Source organism: Pomacea canaliculata, linkage group LG8 (assembly GCF_003073045.1).
Source record: "Pomacea canaliculata isolate SZHN2017 linkage group LG8, ASM307304v1, whole genome shotgun sequence".
Taxonomy (NCBI): Eukaryota; Metazoa; Mollusca; class Gastropoda; order Architaenioglossa; family Ampullariidae; genus Pomacea; species Pomacea canaliculata.
The window spans coordinates 7,298,905-7,315,433 of NC_037597.1; the positions used below are offsets into that span (position 1 = coordinate 7,298,905).

Below are 16,529 nucleotides of genomic sequence, written 5' to 3' on the forward strand. Positions count from 1 at the left end.
TAAATCATTTAATTTAAATTCAGTTTCTATAATGTTTTTTCTGTTAGTCCCTTTTCTATAAATATTTCAATTTTAGGGGGAGAAGAATTACTGTTAATGTAAACAAGGAAAGAATTTTCATCCGAAGAACTTTTGCATTACATGTTGGTGTAACTGATCAGTCGGGTAAAGCTACCCTACCTGTGGTGGACTGTACCGAGCTTACTAGTGATTAGATGTGAACATGTGACAACAGAGGAAGTTTCTTTATTTTGTGGTTCATTGTGCCTGTAGGTTGCTCAAGCATTGCTGGAGAAAGGAGTGCCTGTCAACACAGTAGACAATCAGGGCTGTACCCCTGTTCATTACTGTGCTATTCAGCACCAGCCTGTTTCACTTGCTCGCTTCCTTATTGGTAATAATTTTCCTCAAATTTTATGCTTTTGCTTTTGCATCAAGCTGTAAATACAGACTTTAAATTATATATATTTACATTTAATATTTAACATATTGTGGGTTGTTTTTTTTTTAAAGTAAAATGTTATTGTTCCTGGCATGCAGTCACTTGCCAACCTCTAATCACCTTTCCAGAGAACAGCAAGAACTTTGATGTTAAGCTGAAAGACAAAATGGGAAGAGATCTTGTATCTGCAGTCATGTGGGACTATGAGTGGGTGTCCAGTGCATCAAGCAAAGCAATGTAAGTTTTGGCTTACTGAGAAAGGCTTATCCCGAAAAAGGCTTATTTTAAACATCATGGGTCTAATGTCTGAAGCAAGTATGTTACCAGAATATCCAGTTTACATATAATCCTAGGTCTGACAAAAAACAGAATAAAGCAGCATAACATAAAGTACTCAGGCAGATCCTGGCATCTAGACTCACTGGTAGCATCAAGGCATTTTGACATTTATTTTATAAATATTTTGGGTGGTTTTTTCCATAAAATAATATGAGCTTGGCTTTAGTACCACACTATATAAGCTCACTGCTTATTATTGAACCAATGCTCCCAGTTACAGCTTTGTTAACTTAATTATTTGTAGGCAATAAAAACATTTCAAAATACTACGACTTAAAGTGGATCAGAGACATTCTGGTTTCAGGCAAGTTAATGATGCAAAAGTCTAGACTTTTGGGTAATGCTGCATTGCCTAAACAGCAAAATGCAAAATGAAAATAGATTTGATGTCCACATGTTCTGTGCTGTTGATGGCATGCACAGTTGTATTTAAGTGATTCTGCTCCATAGACTTAAATTTGCGAATTAAGCCTACCTACAAGTGCATGCTTGTATATATGCGCGCGCACACTCTTTTTTTTTTAATAACCAACCTCACAAACATCCTTTACAGAATTACAAAAGCTTTAAAAGTAAAACAGTCCTGTACAATTTTAAATGTAATATTTCTTTGCCTTCTTGGTGCTGGAAATAAAGAAAAACAACCTCTTCAACTTCTACCCAAATAAATGTATTTAACAGTTTTTGATCAACCTCTCATTGTTACTTACTGTGCTAACACAGACAAAATTTTCATCTTCGTTGTTTACATTATGTTATCATCGGATAAAAGCTGTAGCTAGGATATCCCCTGGCAAAAGTAGGTAGCATAGGTTGCCCTGGGCTTCATATTCTGACTTGAAATTCTGAAATTCTCTTATATTCTTTAACATCAGATTTCAAAGCCCTGGTATTTCAAGACTGGGATTTCAATCAACTTGCTTCATACATTAGGCCTAGTTACTAATTATTAATTACTGGGCATAATTAAGGTCTCTAGATCTCCTGTCAACCCCCTACTCCTCCTTCCAGTCACTTCAGTATCTTCAGATTGGGGTAGCCATTATTGTACTACGTTTCATACAGTTACCAAACCATAGATAATGCATATTTCACACTTGGGTATAAGGTTAAAGGGCATCAGGTTTCCATTTAAAATGTTGACATCCACATGTATGCGTGTGGACATGTGTGTGTGTAATAGAACACAAGGAACTCAGAATAATATTTTTCATGTTTTGTCATGTTAATAGCTTTTAATAAAAGCATATTTCTGAATTGTTTTGCTGCGTTTAGGTTAATTACTATGACTTGCCTTTTGCTGGTCAACAGATCTGTAAAAAAAATTTTCATTCTTTATAAAGAATAATATCATTATTTACTCGGCCTTAATTTACAAAGCATAGGAACTGATAATATTTTGTCCCTGTTGACCAGGGCTTGGTTGGACCTCCTCTTAGAAAAAGGTCTGACCCTGAATGTCACCCTTGACCGACCTCTGGCTGACATCCTACTTTTTGGGGCTTGCTTGGCCTCACCATGCCCAGACTACTTCACTACAAAGGGGTCTGAGAGAGTGTCTCCGCTTATGCTTGCCATACGCAATTACAACTTTGGCCTTGCACGATACTTACTTCAGAAGGGAGCAGATCCCAACTTCAAAGACAGCATGGGACTGACTCCACTCATGCATGCGGTGAAAATGGTGAGGCCTACATTGCAGTAGAGGGGAAAAGATAGTCAATACAAGACCAATCGTCTTCATTCTTTTGGCGCATTCTTTTTATATTTTTGCTTTTATGGAAAGCTCCAGCTTTTTTTTCAACAAATAGTCCTCATGAACATTAAATTTTGTCCCTGGTCTTCCTCCCACACACACCTTCCCACCTTCCCACCTTCCCAAGTAAGAAATTAAGCAGCAAAATGGTGGACTCCAAGTTATCACTTCTTTTTTGGTAACTTTACGTTTTTTTGGGATGAAAATTCTCTTGTTTGGTGCTAGATTCTGGCTCTTTAGTGCTTAAAACTGAAAATGTCAGGCTTTGGAACTTAGGCAGTCACTTTTCTTGTCCCGTCTTACACTGGTAGAGGGAGGAGAACAGACATTCAGGTGTGTGGTCAATCCACCAGTTCAAAAATTGTCTAACATTCTGTAGAAATTAACAAGGGAAGAATAAGTTCATTAGAGGTGTCAGCCAAAAAGAATAAGCTATATATAATTTGAGTGATTGTTTTTTTTTTTTTCTTTTTTTTTTTCTTTTTTGGTTCCTCTACAGCCAGAGATGTATGCCTGATTTTGCTTTACTTAAAGCTGTGGCATCAGTCTTGTATCTGCCAGCAGTTGTGTACAATTAATAATAATAAATGTACACTTATGTAGCATTTTATTACACCGCTGGGTAATGCATTTTTAGGCACTATGAACGTTAATCAGTTACATGAGCAATATAAGCAGTACATTTTTTAAAGCAAATGAACACAAAGAAAGCTACAGATATGGAACAAAAGTCAGACTCAAACTTAAGATGGATTCCAATGGAAAGGTGGTGTTGATGAGGATGATGCATACTTAAATCCCAGGGGTTACTATGGTATTAGTGGTTTATAGGCTTTTGTATCGACAACACCAATCATTCTGTCTGTCAAACTGAGTTACAATTCTTTTTGAACCTCATAAATATTAACTACTAGAACAGTCTAACAAGCTAGACCAAAGGAGCACTGTATACATACTGGTTGCATCAAGTGTGGAGGTTAAATATTATGGTGTTTCTTAAACAAATGGGTTTGTGCATGTTTGAATGACTTGTCTGCTTGTGGCATATCACATGAGGGAGAGAGTTTCATCCCTGTTACTAACTTTGTAAATTATCCTGGGTATTTTAGTGTTAAACAGTTTTATTTTTTTTTTAATTACATATAATTGACAAACTTATTTAAAATGTTAAGAAAATTGATGGTGATGCCCTAAAGTTTAATAGTCATTCAGTTGAAAGGGTGAATTACCAGCATCTCAGTCTTAGTTTTTGTTCAAAACTTGCTTTTTCAGCGAGTGTAAAATATGAATATTAAGTTATTTTTCTTTTCCAGAATGATCTCACTCTTGTGAAGTTGCTGCTGAACTATGACTACAACAAAGACATTCTGGAGAAGCCAGCAAAGATCTTAGGAACCAGTGCAAAGCCAGTTCTTGAGAAGCGTCTCTCACGTCATGTGTTTACAATCAGACCAGATAAGATGGCAGAAGAGATGCAGAAAGACCCATCTGTTGATGAAGATGAGGGAGAAATTGAGGAGGAAGAAGATGATGCTGTGGATGTATGCATTGAAAGTGAAGAGGCAGAGGAAGTGGCAGAGGAAGACGAGAACATCGGAGAAGTAAATGGCATTGACGATGACGATCTTGTGGACGATGAGGGTGAAGGGGACAGTGACCGTGATACAGACATTGTAGATGATGATGAAGAGGTGGATTTTCTTCCTACACCAGCAGAGAAGATCTTGCCACGTCTTGGCTCAAAGCAGCTGTCTCTCACTCGCAGTGGAAGTTGTGTGACAGGTAGGTATGCATGGAGTCACTCTTAATGTCATCTACAAAAGATTTGTACATCTTTTTTGTATTGTTTATTGTTGCAGCTGCCTTGCCCCACTCTTCTCTTCCCTTCACCTTAAATTTGTATTGCAGGTTGTTGAGCAGTTAGCTAATGTCTGTCCATTTCTTTTCAACGTTATCCCCAGGTAGTGGTGACTGTGTTATGTTTGATATGTGTACAGCTTCAGTTCTATTCCTATTCTCTTATGCTGAAGAAATTCTCTAATCTCAACTTGAAATAGTATAGTTTCTAATTTATTCCAGAAAAGGTAGAGCTGACCTTTTCCTTAATATTTATATTGGTAGAAAAATACCATACTGTGGAGAAAACAAGCCCTGTTGACTTGGACCTCACAGACACTCAAGGTCTGACCACCATTCACCATGCTGTCTGCTCTCTGGACTATGGAACCTACGACAATCCTGAGATGGTTTTTGTTTTGGCTAAGGCTGGTGCTAATATAACCAAGAGAGATCATGCAGGTATGAATGAATTTTTTATGATTTCGGAAAATTGCAAACTGTAAAATTTTTTCTCCCAGTTTGAAACACTGACTTCAGAAATTTTGATAGGTAATTGGGTACTGTTCTGCTTTAGATAGAGAAGTGTTTAACCCTGCATTTTGTGGGAGAAACATAATCGTTTTCCATCTACATTTTACATTTTGTTTGTCTCTGGAGTTTTTTTTTTTTTAATGTCCTTGCCAAAATTGTCTTTTTGAGAAGAAAATAGATGCAGGAATTTGCTTCTTTAATAATTTTCTTCCTGCTTGATTTATAAACTAATGTGAGATTGCTTCTCTAGGTTTGCCTCCCTTAGAGTGGGCTTTGCTGCGAGGAGCGCCAAAGATTGCAAAGATTATCCAAGAGATTGTAGGGCGCCCAGTAGAAGAACAGGTTGGAAAGTGATCTCATGTATTGCATATTGTTGATTTAGGTTTGAATTTACAAGCATTAGGATGAAAGACTTAAGTGTTGAAATATCCATAGATATGAGGGATGATGTTCCACTTCCACTGGACTTGGCAATAAAACAAACCTGAAGAATTTTTCAAACATGTTTCTCTTATTCTTTAACTTTTTGAAAACTTTTTCAACACAGTCGTCACCATTTGTGACACATTCTGTGGATCTATTTTTGAAGACACTCCAAAAAATGCAGATTTTGGCATCAATTTCAGCTGCTCCCTCACTACAGCTATGAGGTCCTCTTGATTTTTTTTGAAGTTAACTCCACGCAGGGGTAGTTTAAAAAAATCACATGGGGCAAGGTTGGGTAAGTAGGGAGGAGGTTTCAAAACCAAGAAACTCCAATGTGATGTGGTCGATCACTCTGGGGAGAGTGCATTAACTTGCTTCTCCTCTCCATCCTGGGAAAACTAGGAGGGGAAAAAATTATGAAGAATCACTTTGTCGAGTCCATATGGTCTGCACTCACTGAAAGCGTGTGAAATACTAAAGTCCAGGTGGAAGTGGAACATCCCTCATGTTGCAAAATCATTTAATGTTTTGAGCAGTCCTTAGCTTATGGTCCAAAAGTACAATTGTTATGGTTCAAGCAACAATAGGATTCTTGCCAAGAACATAAAAGCATTCTCTCTTTCTTTTTTTTTTTTTTTTAACGCTTTGTTGCTTTGTGTGTGAGAGAGAGTACTACAGATTTAGATTGTGTTTAGTTTCTAATTTAGTTGTATGTTTACTTGTACTTTCCTGTTTACTGCAGCCAAAGTACCTGAGTTAGACACATACTTTTCAGTCTATTAAGGGTTTGCTTTTTTTTTTATTATTATTTTATTTTGAAGATTGGAACTGTTGTTTTCTTCTTTTTGGTAAGCTTGTCTTTTCTCTTTAGTCTTGCCATGTGCATTCTGTCAGTAATATGAGTACTTTCGGTGCTCGTTTTAATAACGGAGTGAATTTACTGTTTTTAATATCGGCTCCTGTTAATGGGCAGAAAATTTGTGCTTCTTTAACTAATTCTTAATCATTTAGATTAACTCCTTACAGGATAAACCTACGTACAGTCCATTTGATGTCAGTGATGGCATCCTTGGTGATGGCCGAAAAGTAAATTATCTGGAGGATGCAGACAGCATGTCTGCAAGTTTAGAAGAAGCAGCTATGGAGGCAGAATTTGTTAACACCCGACCTACCCCAGATAAGAATTGTGATTTGGCAAAAACAGGGTAAGTTTTGCAGTTACAAAGTAGATTTAAATAGAAAGCATCAGTTGCTGTATCTATTATTGTTTAAAAGAAACAGGTGCTTTTAACACCTATTTGTTAATTCCATATTTTTCCACCTAACAAATTATAGAATTATCAAACTTTGGTGCTACAAATGGAAGAAAAGTTTGGACAGTTACACCTGGTAAAAATGGAGTACAAAGTAATTGTTACTGTCTGTAGATTGCTTCATTTTGGATATGTAATAGTGCATTACTCTTAAATTTTTTTATTGTTTTAATTTTTAATTGTCATTTATTTTTGTTGACATCCCAGTGAAGTGTACCATGATCAAGTCAAAGACCTGATATATGATGTAACCCTCTCAAAGGTGGAAGTGTCCAGCGGGCCATTTGGAATGTACAACTTTTACAAGATGCAGGTATAGTTATGTTTTGTTTTAGTGGACATTACATTCTGCTGCTTTGTACTGTATGCTTTTTTTTATAATAGTTTATATGTAGATATTGAGTATGTATGGAGTTACATGTTGGGATATTTATAATCAGGTATGTTATTGACTGGAAACTGTGATAAAGAGTGAATGGTTTTATCATGCTTCACACAGCTAGTGCAGAATATAAACATCTTAAATGAGCTCCCAGCCTGCAAGAGTTCATCGGCCCCGAACGGGCCCGTTTCGGGCTGAGAAATGGGGCCGTTAAGGGAAGTTACACTCCCAGCCCGCCGTATTATGGGAGCCTAAAGTGCATCGGCCCCTTGCGGGCTTGGGAGAAATAACTCCCTCAGCCCTCCAAAGCCCCACCCTAAAACACCTCGCAGCCCTTCCATAGTCCCTCAGCCCTCCAAAGCCCCACCTAAAAACACCTCGCAGCCCTTCCATAGTCCCTCAGCCCTCCATAGCCCCACCCTAAAACACCTCGCAGCCCTTCAATAGTCCCTCAGCCCTCCATAGCCCCACCCTAAAAACACCTCGCAGCCCTTCCATAGTCCCTCAGCCCTCCATAGCCCCACCCTAAAAACACCTCGCAGCCCTTCCATAGTCCCTCAGCCCTCCATAGCCCCACCCTAAAAACACCTCGCAGCCCTTCAATAGTCCCTCAGCCCTCCATAGCCCCACCCTAAAAACACCTCGCAGCCCTTCCATAGTCCCTCAGCCCTCCAAAGCCCCAACCTAAAAACACCTCGCAGCCCTTCCATAGTCCCTCAACCCTCCATAGCCCCACCCTAAAAACACCTCATAGCCCTTCAAAGCCCCTCTCAGCCCTCCAAAGCCCCATTCTAAAAAACACCTTTCAGCCCTTCAAAGCACTTGGTAAATACCAGCAGACAAAAAATAGACATGATTCAACAATTTATTAAATGCAAGCAGATACACAAGGTTTTCATATTACTTTACAACAAAGAATTTTTCACAAATGCCTGACCAAAAAATATTCATTGCAATTTATCATATACATATACAAGCAAAAAAAAATAAAGGGTTTTAATATTTATTACAACAAAGAATCTGAGTCTTCAAAAACTTCAGGCTAATTGTTGCGAATACCTGACCCCCCAAAAAAGAAAAAAAAAATCATTACAATCTTCAAAACAATTTATCATATACAAGCAAAAGATAAACAAGGATTGAATATTTATTTACAACAAAGAATTTGTCACAAATGCCTGACCCCCACCTCCAAAAAAAGAAAAAAGTCATTACAACCTTCAAAAACAACTTATCATATACATATACAAGCAAAAAATATACATGGTTTTAACATTATTTACAACCAAGAATTTGAGTCTTTACAGTCTTCAGGCTAGTTGTCGCGAATACCTGACCAAAAGAAAAAAAAAGAAAAAAATCATTACAATCTTCAAAACATATCATATACAAGCAAGCAAAAAATATACATGGTTTTAACATTTATTTACAACAAAGAATTTGAGTCTTTAAAGTCTTCAGGATAGTTGTCAGGAATACCTGACAAAAAAAAACAAAAATCCTTACAATCTTCAAAACAATGTACTATATTCAACACAAAAAGGAGAGAAGAAATTTATTATATACAAGCCAAAACTAAACATGGTTTTAACATTTATTTACAACAAAGAATTTGAGTCTTCAAAGTCTTCAGGCTAGTTGTTGCGAAAAAAGCTTTAATTAGATTTCACAACAGCCACTTTCCCCCCTAAATTCTCTACACACAGATTCCTCTTCCAGCCTATCAAATTTCTCACCTGAAACATGGGATTGCTGCTGGAGTCATTCCTTGTTCACCTACATTTCGTAACTTGATTCATATGTGGAGCAAGCTTCGAAACATTTCTCTGTGCTCCTCAACAGCATGACCCATCTGCAATCAAATATTAGTCCTTTAATGATAAGCAAAAACAAGGCATTTCAATTTATTCACTTCTTACCGATGTGCCATTCAGTTGAAGTAAAACGTATTTCTGTTTCTTACTATTTATGAGCTTTAAAGCAGCTAGGAGGCAACAGGAAGTTGATGGCCAACACCACTTATGTAAATAGATTCATGTAGGCTTGCTTCTAGTGTTGATTACTATTTGTGGAAAACTAATAAGAGGTAGAATCACTAGAACCATATCACATCAAAGCAGTTGCACTTGTAAACAGGTGTACAACATGCAGAGATTACCCAGAACAGGGTAATAGGCAGGGTTAACTTTCTTCATAAACAAATCATGAATGATAAAGCCATGCTTACATTGATAAATTAAACACATGCATGGTTATTTTCTTTGATTTCTTATTGCACTGACCATCAGATGGCTTTGTCCTTGGACTTGTTCCTCCATTCTTGCCAGTTACTTCCAAACTATTTGTAAGCAGTGGCAGATATAATATCCCCAGGCTGCTGCTGTGCACAAAGGGAAATTGTGATGGTTAAAAGTCAAATACAAATGTTTCATTGTAATACATTTGTACATGAAACTACAGTCTACTTCAGGGTCATATGCAACCCAAACAGGAAACATATTGACTTGCAAAAACAAAACAAAAACAATCAAGTATGCTCTCAGTATCCCAACCTTTGCCCTACATAACTAGCACCACAATTTCTACCTGCCTGCCCCACTATTTCTTCAAAGAAGCATTTTGACCAAAAGAGCCTGCTCTGTAGTAACAATTATCTCGTTATGAGTAGCAACATCTTTCATGTATTGATGAAATGTCAGTAGTTTTCAGTGTATGGTTAGATATGCTATCTCTCTCTCTCTCTCTTACATATCTATATGTAAAGTTTTCAATCTACTTGAACAGGAACATTAAAAATGGAAAAATTAAAATTTTGACAAGCTATCAAGTGACAGGACACTTAAATGAAAGTGGAGCATTTATCTTGTGAGACTGACTTATAGCTAAACCCAGTCAGACTCACTGCAAGAATCTCTCTCCTTACAAAATAAAGTACTTAAGGACACATAATAAAAAAGTAGCAATTTAAGAAGCCACTTCAAAACACTTACTGGTACAGCAATAATCCTGTTTCATATGCAGAGTGATGAAATATTTTAGTTCTTCTTTTATAATTCCACTCATTCCAGATTGGGAATAACCAGTCTCGTCATATACCATGTCAGTTGATTTTCTTACAACCCTTCCAGGATCTTGAATATCCTACACAAATAAAGTAAAGCATCCTACACAACATGTTAATTTATCGCATTGTCACAACTCTTCATGAAAAACCTCTAATTACTGTTATCTTATCACGTGTGTGCACATTTATGCAGAAACAATCTGCAGCCTGTGTTGTCTCTTTTTCTAATATATATCCTACATTGCCCAAAGATTACTTGAAGTTATCACTAAAGTTTCAAATAGATGAAATTTTAAGCTAATGAGGTAATTGGTTTGTTTGTGTTTACATTGTGTTTAACTAAACTGTAACTGTGGTCAGTCTTCATGTTTGCAATAATGTACAACAGCTTTACAACAATGTTATTTTACATATTATAATTGCAGAATGCAAACACAATAGAACACACTTTAAGCATTCATTGTAAAAGTATGCAAATATTATAAAACTGGACTACTTATATGAAAGAAAAAAAAGTATATATAACACATTTTACCAAACTGAAACACTAATGTATTTCACTCTGTCAGGAATACTGTTTGCTGTTCTCAATGATTAAGAAATGTGTAGTCCTATTTTACAACATGGAACGGTTTATACGCACACTATACATTCAGCTTGGCTCATCTTCAGCCACGCTGTGGAGTTATCTGTTGACTGTTTTGTAGTCGGCATTATTACAATGCTTTGACTAAGCACGATCCCCGATCTTCAGCATTTCCTAGAAAGTGAAATAACCAAGTCTGCATTAAAAAAAAAACAAACAAACAAACAAACAAAAAAAAACGATTACAATAATCTTTCAATACACGATCGAGTGTTCAAATTTCAATAGAAGGTAAATTGCTAAGAACTATTATAGGGTCAATTAATTATAAGGATTGTTTGAAACACTAATATTTTGCTTCGAGAATTTATACATAAAATACCTTGTGTTAGCCATGCGGCATCTTCCTACAGCGAGCACATGGCACAAAGCGGAAGTAGCACGCAACAAATCGACGATTCGGGCTGAACTATACAAATTAAATTAAACTAATACCAGAAATCCTGATACTGTACAGACAGTTTCAACTGGTATGAATAATTCATGTTATAATATTTTACAGAATTTTAGGGTACACTTTACACTTAATTCACAAACTCACCGAGAGTGCGATGACCAAAGCGGTTGTTGCAGGTAGAAGCCCATCGGGCGGCGAGTGTGGAGTCCGACAGCTGGTCAGCAAATGCGGGAGCGAGGTCAGAGGGCGGAGTGAAAAGTCCGACATACGGGTCACTGTCAGCGCGTAACGGCTACGCCCTATGGGCGTTCGGTCAGTTAGGAGCGGGATAGCCCGTAGCCCTTACTTTCACCCGTCCCCCCGATCGGGGCCCTTCAAAATCTGAAAGCTTATGCAGGCTGGGCTGGTGCATCAGGGGCTAATTGCTGTACTGTACGGAAAGGTATATAAATAGATTGCAAAGTTTAGTTGCTAGTACAGTCAAATCTCGCTACTATGCCACCTACCGGGACCGAGCAAAAGTGGCATAGTAGCGAGAGTGGCATAGTAGCGAGGGTTCGTAAAAACGGCTTTATTTGCTCAAGTTACCCGTCAGTCCAAAGCTCTCAAGAATCGTCGGCTTCGCTAGCTGTCTCCTCTCATTCTCCCCCTCACCTCTTCATCCTACACCCCTCCCAACCACATCCGCGCACCTGCATCCTGTCGCTAGTCGACCCCCTCCCGATCTCCCTGTGTCACGGGGCTGTCACCCGGCCAGCGACTACCCCCATCGCCAGCCTCCACCCTCCCTGTGTGCGTGCAATGTTCCATCCCACCTAACTGCGATGTCCCACACTATCATATACATGTAATAATCGAGCACTGCGCGAAATTTCACAACTTGTGTCTTTTAGCAATCACACAAAAGTGGCATAGTAGCGAGAGTCGGGGGTGGCATGGTAAAATTTTTTTGCATTGAATTTATAGTCGGGACCGAGCAAAAGTGGCATAATACCGAGAGTGGCATAGTAGCGGTGGCATAGTAGAGAGATTTGACTGTATCTGTAAACATTGAAGATGATTTGCAGTAGAAAAGCTGATTATTTTTTGTGGTTTATTGAAAGGATAGCAATTATCTTTTTTCCTTCTTGTTTCAGATCATCTGGCAGAAGGGAAAGGACCTCTATGTTCTGTTCACACGGTGGGGTCGCATTGGAGATCGGGGTCAGTGGCAGCACACAGCTTTTGGCAAACCTGAGGATGCTGTAAAAGAGTTTTGTAAAATCTTTAGACAAAAAACAGGGAATGACTGGAACAACATCAGCAAGTAAGTACCTAAAAGAACACATATTTGTGAATGATGTTTTTATCTGGTGGGAAGCCAAGGGCAAGTGAGTGAAAGGTACTCAGCACTTATATTCCACATAATTAAGTGGGCTACTAGTTTAAACTGACCATGGTTGACAGTTTTTTTTTTCCTAATGCCAGATTTGTGAATCATCCCAAGAAGTACAGGCTATTGCCTAAAGAGGAACCCCGAAGAAAATTGAAAGAAGTAGATTTCACATTTACTGCAGACACACCTTCAAAGCTTTCAGCAGCTGTACAAGACTTACTGCAGGAACTGGTAAGAGGGAGCCTTTTTTCTTAATCAGAAATTGTTGGGGTACCTTTTAAGAAATCCAGGTCATAAACTATCTTTATGTCAATAAGTATGTACGCTTGTGTAACACTTCACATCTGGATAGGGTTAGGGCGAACTTACAAGCATACACCTCTAGATACAGACATACTTAAGATGCTGTGGATAAATAATCAGGACAGAGGAAATTTACATTTCCTTAGCTAGAGGAAGCTCGTACTTAAAGCAGATTTTACAACACTAACTACCTGTGTTCTTGTTATGTCAGACCAATGTCTCCATGCTGCATGCATCAGCCAAAGCTAAGGGACTGGATGAAGACATTATGCCTTTTGGTCACATTCAGCGTGATGTACTCATTGCAGCTCACAAAATTTTGCAACAACTAGAGTAAGTGCTTTCCCATATTGCTTTAACATCTTTCATGCATTTAATGATTGTGTTTACTGTGTGTGTTTTCTTCCATGCTTGACAGGATGTTGAAATGTGTACATGTTATAACATTGGATGGTGTGATATGTCAGCAGAATGTTATGTCCGCCCTTCCTAGTTGGGATGCAAAATAGAAGAAATGTTTGTATGATTTGTTTCTAACCTTGTAGAAGGCCTTCTTTTCCTTTCTTTTTGATCAGTAACTTTTTTATGTTGGTGGTTAGTGTAAAAAGCTTACACTCTGGTGTTCTTACACTTATGTGGGGTGTTGCTGAATTTTGTGTCCTGAAAGAATAAATGAGTGCTTGAAGTTCAAGCTGCAGCTCACTGATCGTTGAACAAGAGCATGTTACTACATTTGTTGTAGAAACAGTTACAGTCAAATCTCCTGTGTTTCAGGGAGCTGATAGTTACTGTCAACAAACAGCAAAAAAACCTGTCAACTGTATCATTGGAGGAATACCAACAAAACTGTGAGAAGGTATAAGAAGTTTTATTTTGGGATCATTTCTTAGTCAAAGCCTCAGTGCATCTATTTACAGTTCTGTACAAGTATAAACCAACATTATGATCATTGTGTTATTCCAGCTGTTCTCGTTCAATGGAGATAAAATCGACGCAGTTAAGTATTTTGAACAGTTGCACAAACTACAATGTATGTTTTTCAATATTCATACCTATTAATCTACGATAAAGACAATCATCGGTAACATACATTTTTAAAGACCATTTTTAAAATTTAAGTGAGGTGATTTTTAAGAAATATAGTTTTTGTTTTCTTGTACTAAATTCAAGATGGTAACTATATGGAATTGAAAGCCCATCATGAGGCAGAATTTCTTTAATTATATAATATAAACAAATATAAAGTGCCAAACAATGAAATATAGAATATACATTAATATTCAGATATATTACTTATTACATTGTCATTTTCGGTTGTTGGGGTACAAATCCACATTAAATTGAGAAACCAGCAACTCTGTCCCACATGGCTCCTGACACATCACCTGACTCATTAGCTACTTTCAAATATAGCAAAATACCTGATTGGTTGACTATTTTTTTTTTTAGCTCCATAAGGAAAGTAATTTATAGTAGAACAGTTCCTAAAGGTCCAAACAGTTTCTTATTTATTGATTTATTTACACATTCCACAAAGTGTTTTGTGACACTATCCAATTCACATTACAGTGTGTGAAACAGGCATTGGTTGAGAAGAAATATGCATCTGATGATGTGAAATGCTAGGAAAAAGTTAAGCAGAGTAAAACAACCTATTGTCTACTGTACAAAACCAACTCTTTCAGATTGCTTCACTGACTAATGAGTTTTACCACTTGGTACCCGTGGGTGGTTTTGAATATGACGTGATACGTCCAATCAGAGACCTGTCTGTGTTAAAAGAGCACATGCGATTGGTTGCTGATCTCATGGACATGGAGGTGGCCAGCAAAATTCTCCTGGGTTCTCAGTACAGGTTGAAAGGTGAGAATTGGCAGCTGTTATACAGGTATTTTTTAATATTATGTCAGATGCTACCAGCAATTCATTCTCTTGTGGGTAGAGCTGCATGCTTGCATGTGACAAATTCAATTTTTGCAGCATCATGACCTACATTGATGACACTGTGAGCAGACCAGTAATGATAAATGAACATTAGATCACAGACAATGGATGGTAAGATATGCATAGGCACACTGAACAATATAAAGATGAAGTACAAGAATGGAATGTAAAGGAATGGATAAAGGGATAAAGGTAATATAAAAAGTGTAAGATGGAGTCATTACATGATGGTTAATGTGGCAGACAATATTGCAAAAGGAGTTAAGTATATTGTCATTGTGTGTGTGTGTACAAGTTAAATAGGGTGAATGTAACTCACTTGTGATTTCAGAGATGAACCCATTGGACTACATTTATCGTAGTATTGGCTGCAAGATACAGCCCTTGAATGAGAGTGAAACTGAGACACAGTATATTCTCACATATATCAATGCTTCTGGTGAGTGTTAATCTTTATTAGGAATGGGTTTCAAATATTAACTTTTATCATTTATATTTTTAGAGAAATTACCTTCAGTCCTCATTACACATAGTTGTCACAAACCAACAAAATAGACAACAATAATTCACACACCATTTTGAATAGCATTTTGTTATGTATTATTTAAATGTTATACTTCCCAAGAAATGTTTTACTTTATTTTTATTTATTGCTTTTCTTGTGAATTTGAGAGAACGATATAATTAACTGGAACAGAGAGCTGTAGTTTTCAAAGTTTGGCCATGAAGCATGAATTAAAGGGGGGAAAAATTATACACGCTGTATACAAGCAAAATATATAAAACAATATTCTATTAGAAATAGATTTCAATATTACTTTAATCTGGTTTTATGTGGTCTTGTGACAAGAGTAAGTTGTGTGCTATTGTGTCTACTTGATGTGGTGTGATGCATTACCCTCCGTTGTCACAAGGTCTGTTTGTTGAAATTAAAACTGTTATTCTTGCTAGGTCATGGGTGCAGAGTGAATGCCATCTACAAAGTGTCACGCCCTGGTGAAGCTGACACTATGGCAACTCGTCGCCTTGACAATCACTACCTGCTGTGGCATGGCACCTCAATGGCAAATGTCATCTCAATCCTGGCTCGGGGGCTTCTAGTGGCACCTGCTGATGTGCCTATCACAGGTCATCTTTTTGGAGAGGTCAGTCATTCCTCTCCCCCTTGCGGCCAATCTTGTGCATGGAGTTGACATCTTGCAGGAGTTGGAAAATTGGGCCATTTTAAAACCTAGGATTTGTGCTAAACTCAACTCCCCATGAATTGCTTTGATTGATAAATGCAATAGGTCTTTTTTTAAAGTAGTAACTTTATCCAGCAGAAGTAAACAGCCGTCTGTTGTTTTTTTAAAAAAAATATTGTGGCTTTCTTTGTAAATTTGTTCTCTTTAGCTTTTGCCACGATGTAGCCTTAGCTGCTGGCACAGCGTAAAACACAATCAACCGTCCAACCATGTTCTCTTTAGTTTAAGTTATTGTTAACATTATTGCATGAGTTTTTTAATACATTGGTCTGTTTTCATTGGGTCTAACTGACAACAGGGGCAAATTTAATTTTCGTAATTTAGTAGAATGTATGTTCTTTTGACTATAGCTTGTTTGAAGAAAGGTTGTTCCTAAAAATAAGCTATTTGTAATTGCATGTGCATGACATGTTTTCAGCACAGTTTTGGTAGATGTAAGCAAACGTTGAAAGGTATTACTTTCAGAGTTGAATGTCTGAGGTCATATTCATGAGGCAGGGGTAAGTCATTGCCCAAGGGCATGTGAAA

The 16,529-nt window shown here is 37.5% G+C and overlaps 1 protein-coding gene and 1 long non-coding RNA gene across 5 annotated transcripts in view; one reads left to right on the forward strand and one right to left on the reverse strand.

Moving 5' to 3' along the window:
- LOC112570344 (tankyrase-like protein) overlaps window positions 1-16,529 on the forward strand; it is a 42,778-nt gene that overhangs the window by 23,047 nt on the left and 3,202 nt on the right. Inside the window, 15 exon segments of the mRNA XM_025248742.1 lie at window positions 274-394; window positions 571-679; window positions 2,198-2,465; window positions 3,851-4,319; window positions 4,659-4,835; window positions 5,158-5,249; window positions 6,360-6,538; window positions 6,854-6,959; window positions 12,272-12,441; window positions 12,603-12,741; window positions 13,025-13,146; window positions 13,588-13,669; window positions 14,499-14,676; window positions 15,089-15,196; window positions 15,709-15,902. Of these exon segments, the coding sequence (XP_025104527.1) occupies window positions 274-394; window positions 571-679; window positions 2,198-2,465; window positions 3,851-4,319; window positions 4,659-4,835; window positions 5,158-5,249; window positions 6,360-6,538; window positions 6,854-6,959; window positions 12,272-12,441; window positions 12,603-12,741; window positions 13,025-13,146; window positions 13,588-13,669; window positions 14,499-14,676; window positions 15,089-15,196; window positions 15,709-15,902 (2,514 nt within the window).
- LOC112570557 lies at window positions 8,299-11,690 on the reverse strand. Of its 4 annotated transcripts, XR_003100647.1 has the most exons (6): window positions 11,061-11,678; window positions 10,736-10,852; window positions 10,019-10,169; window positions 9,311-9,408; window positions 8,765-8,880; window positions 8,299-8,360 (listed from the first exon to the last, which is right to left on the reverse strand). It is a non-coding gene; the product is annotated as an uncharacterized LOC112570557 (long non-coding RNA). The 4 variants fall into 4 exon arrangements; XR_003100649.1 differs by lacking the exon at window positions 8,299-8,360 and having other exon boundaries at window positions 8,610-8,880; window positions 9,311-9,405; window positions 11,061-11,690; XR_003100648.1 differs by lacking the exon at window positions 8,299-8,360 and having other exon boundaries at window positions 8,610-8,880; window positions 11,280-11,682.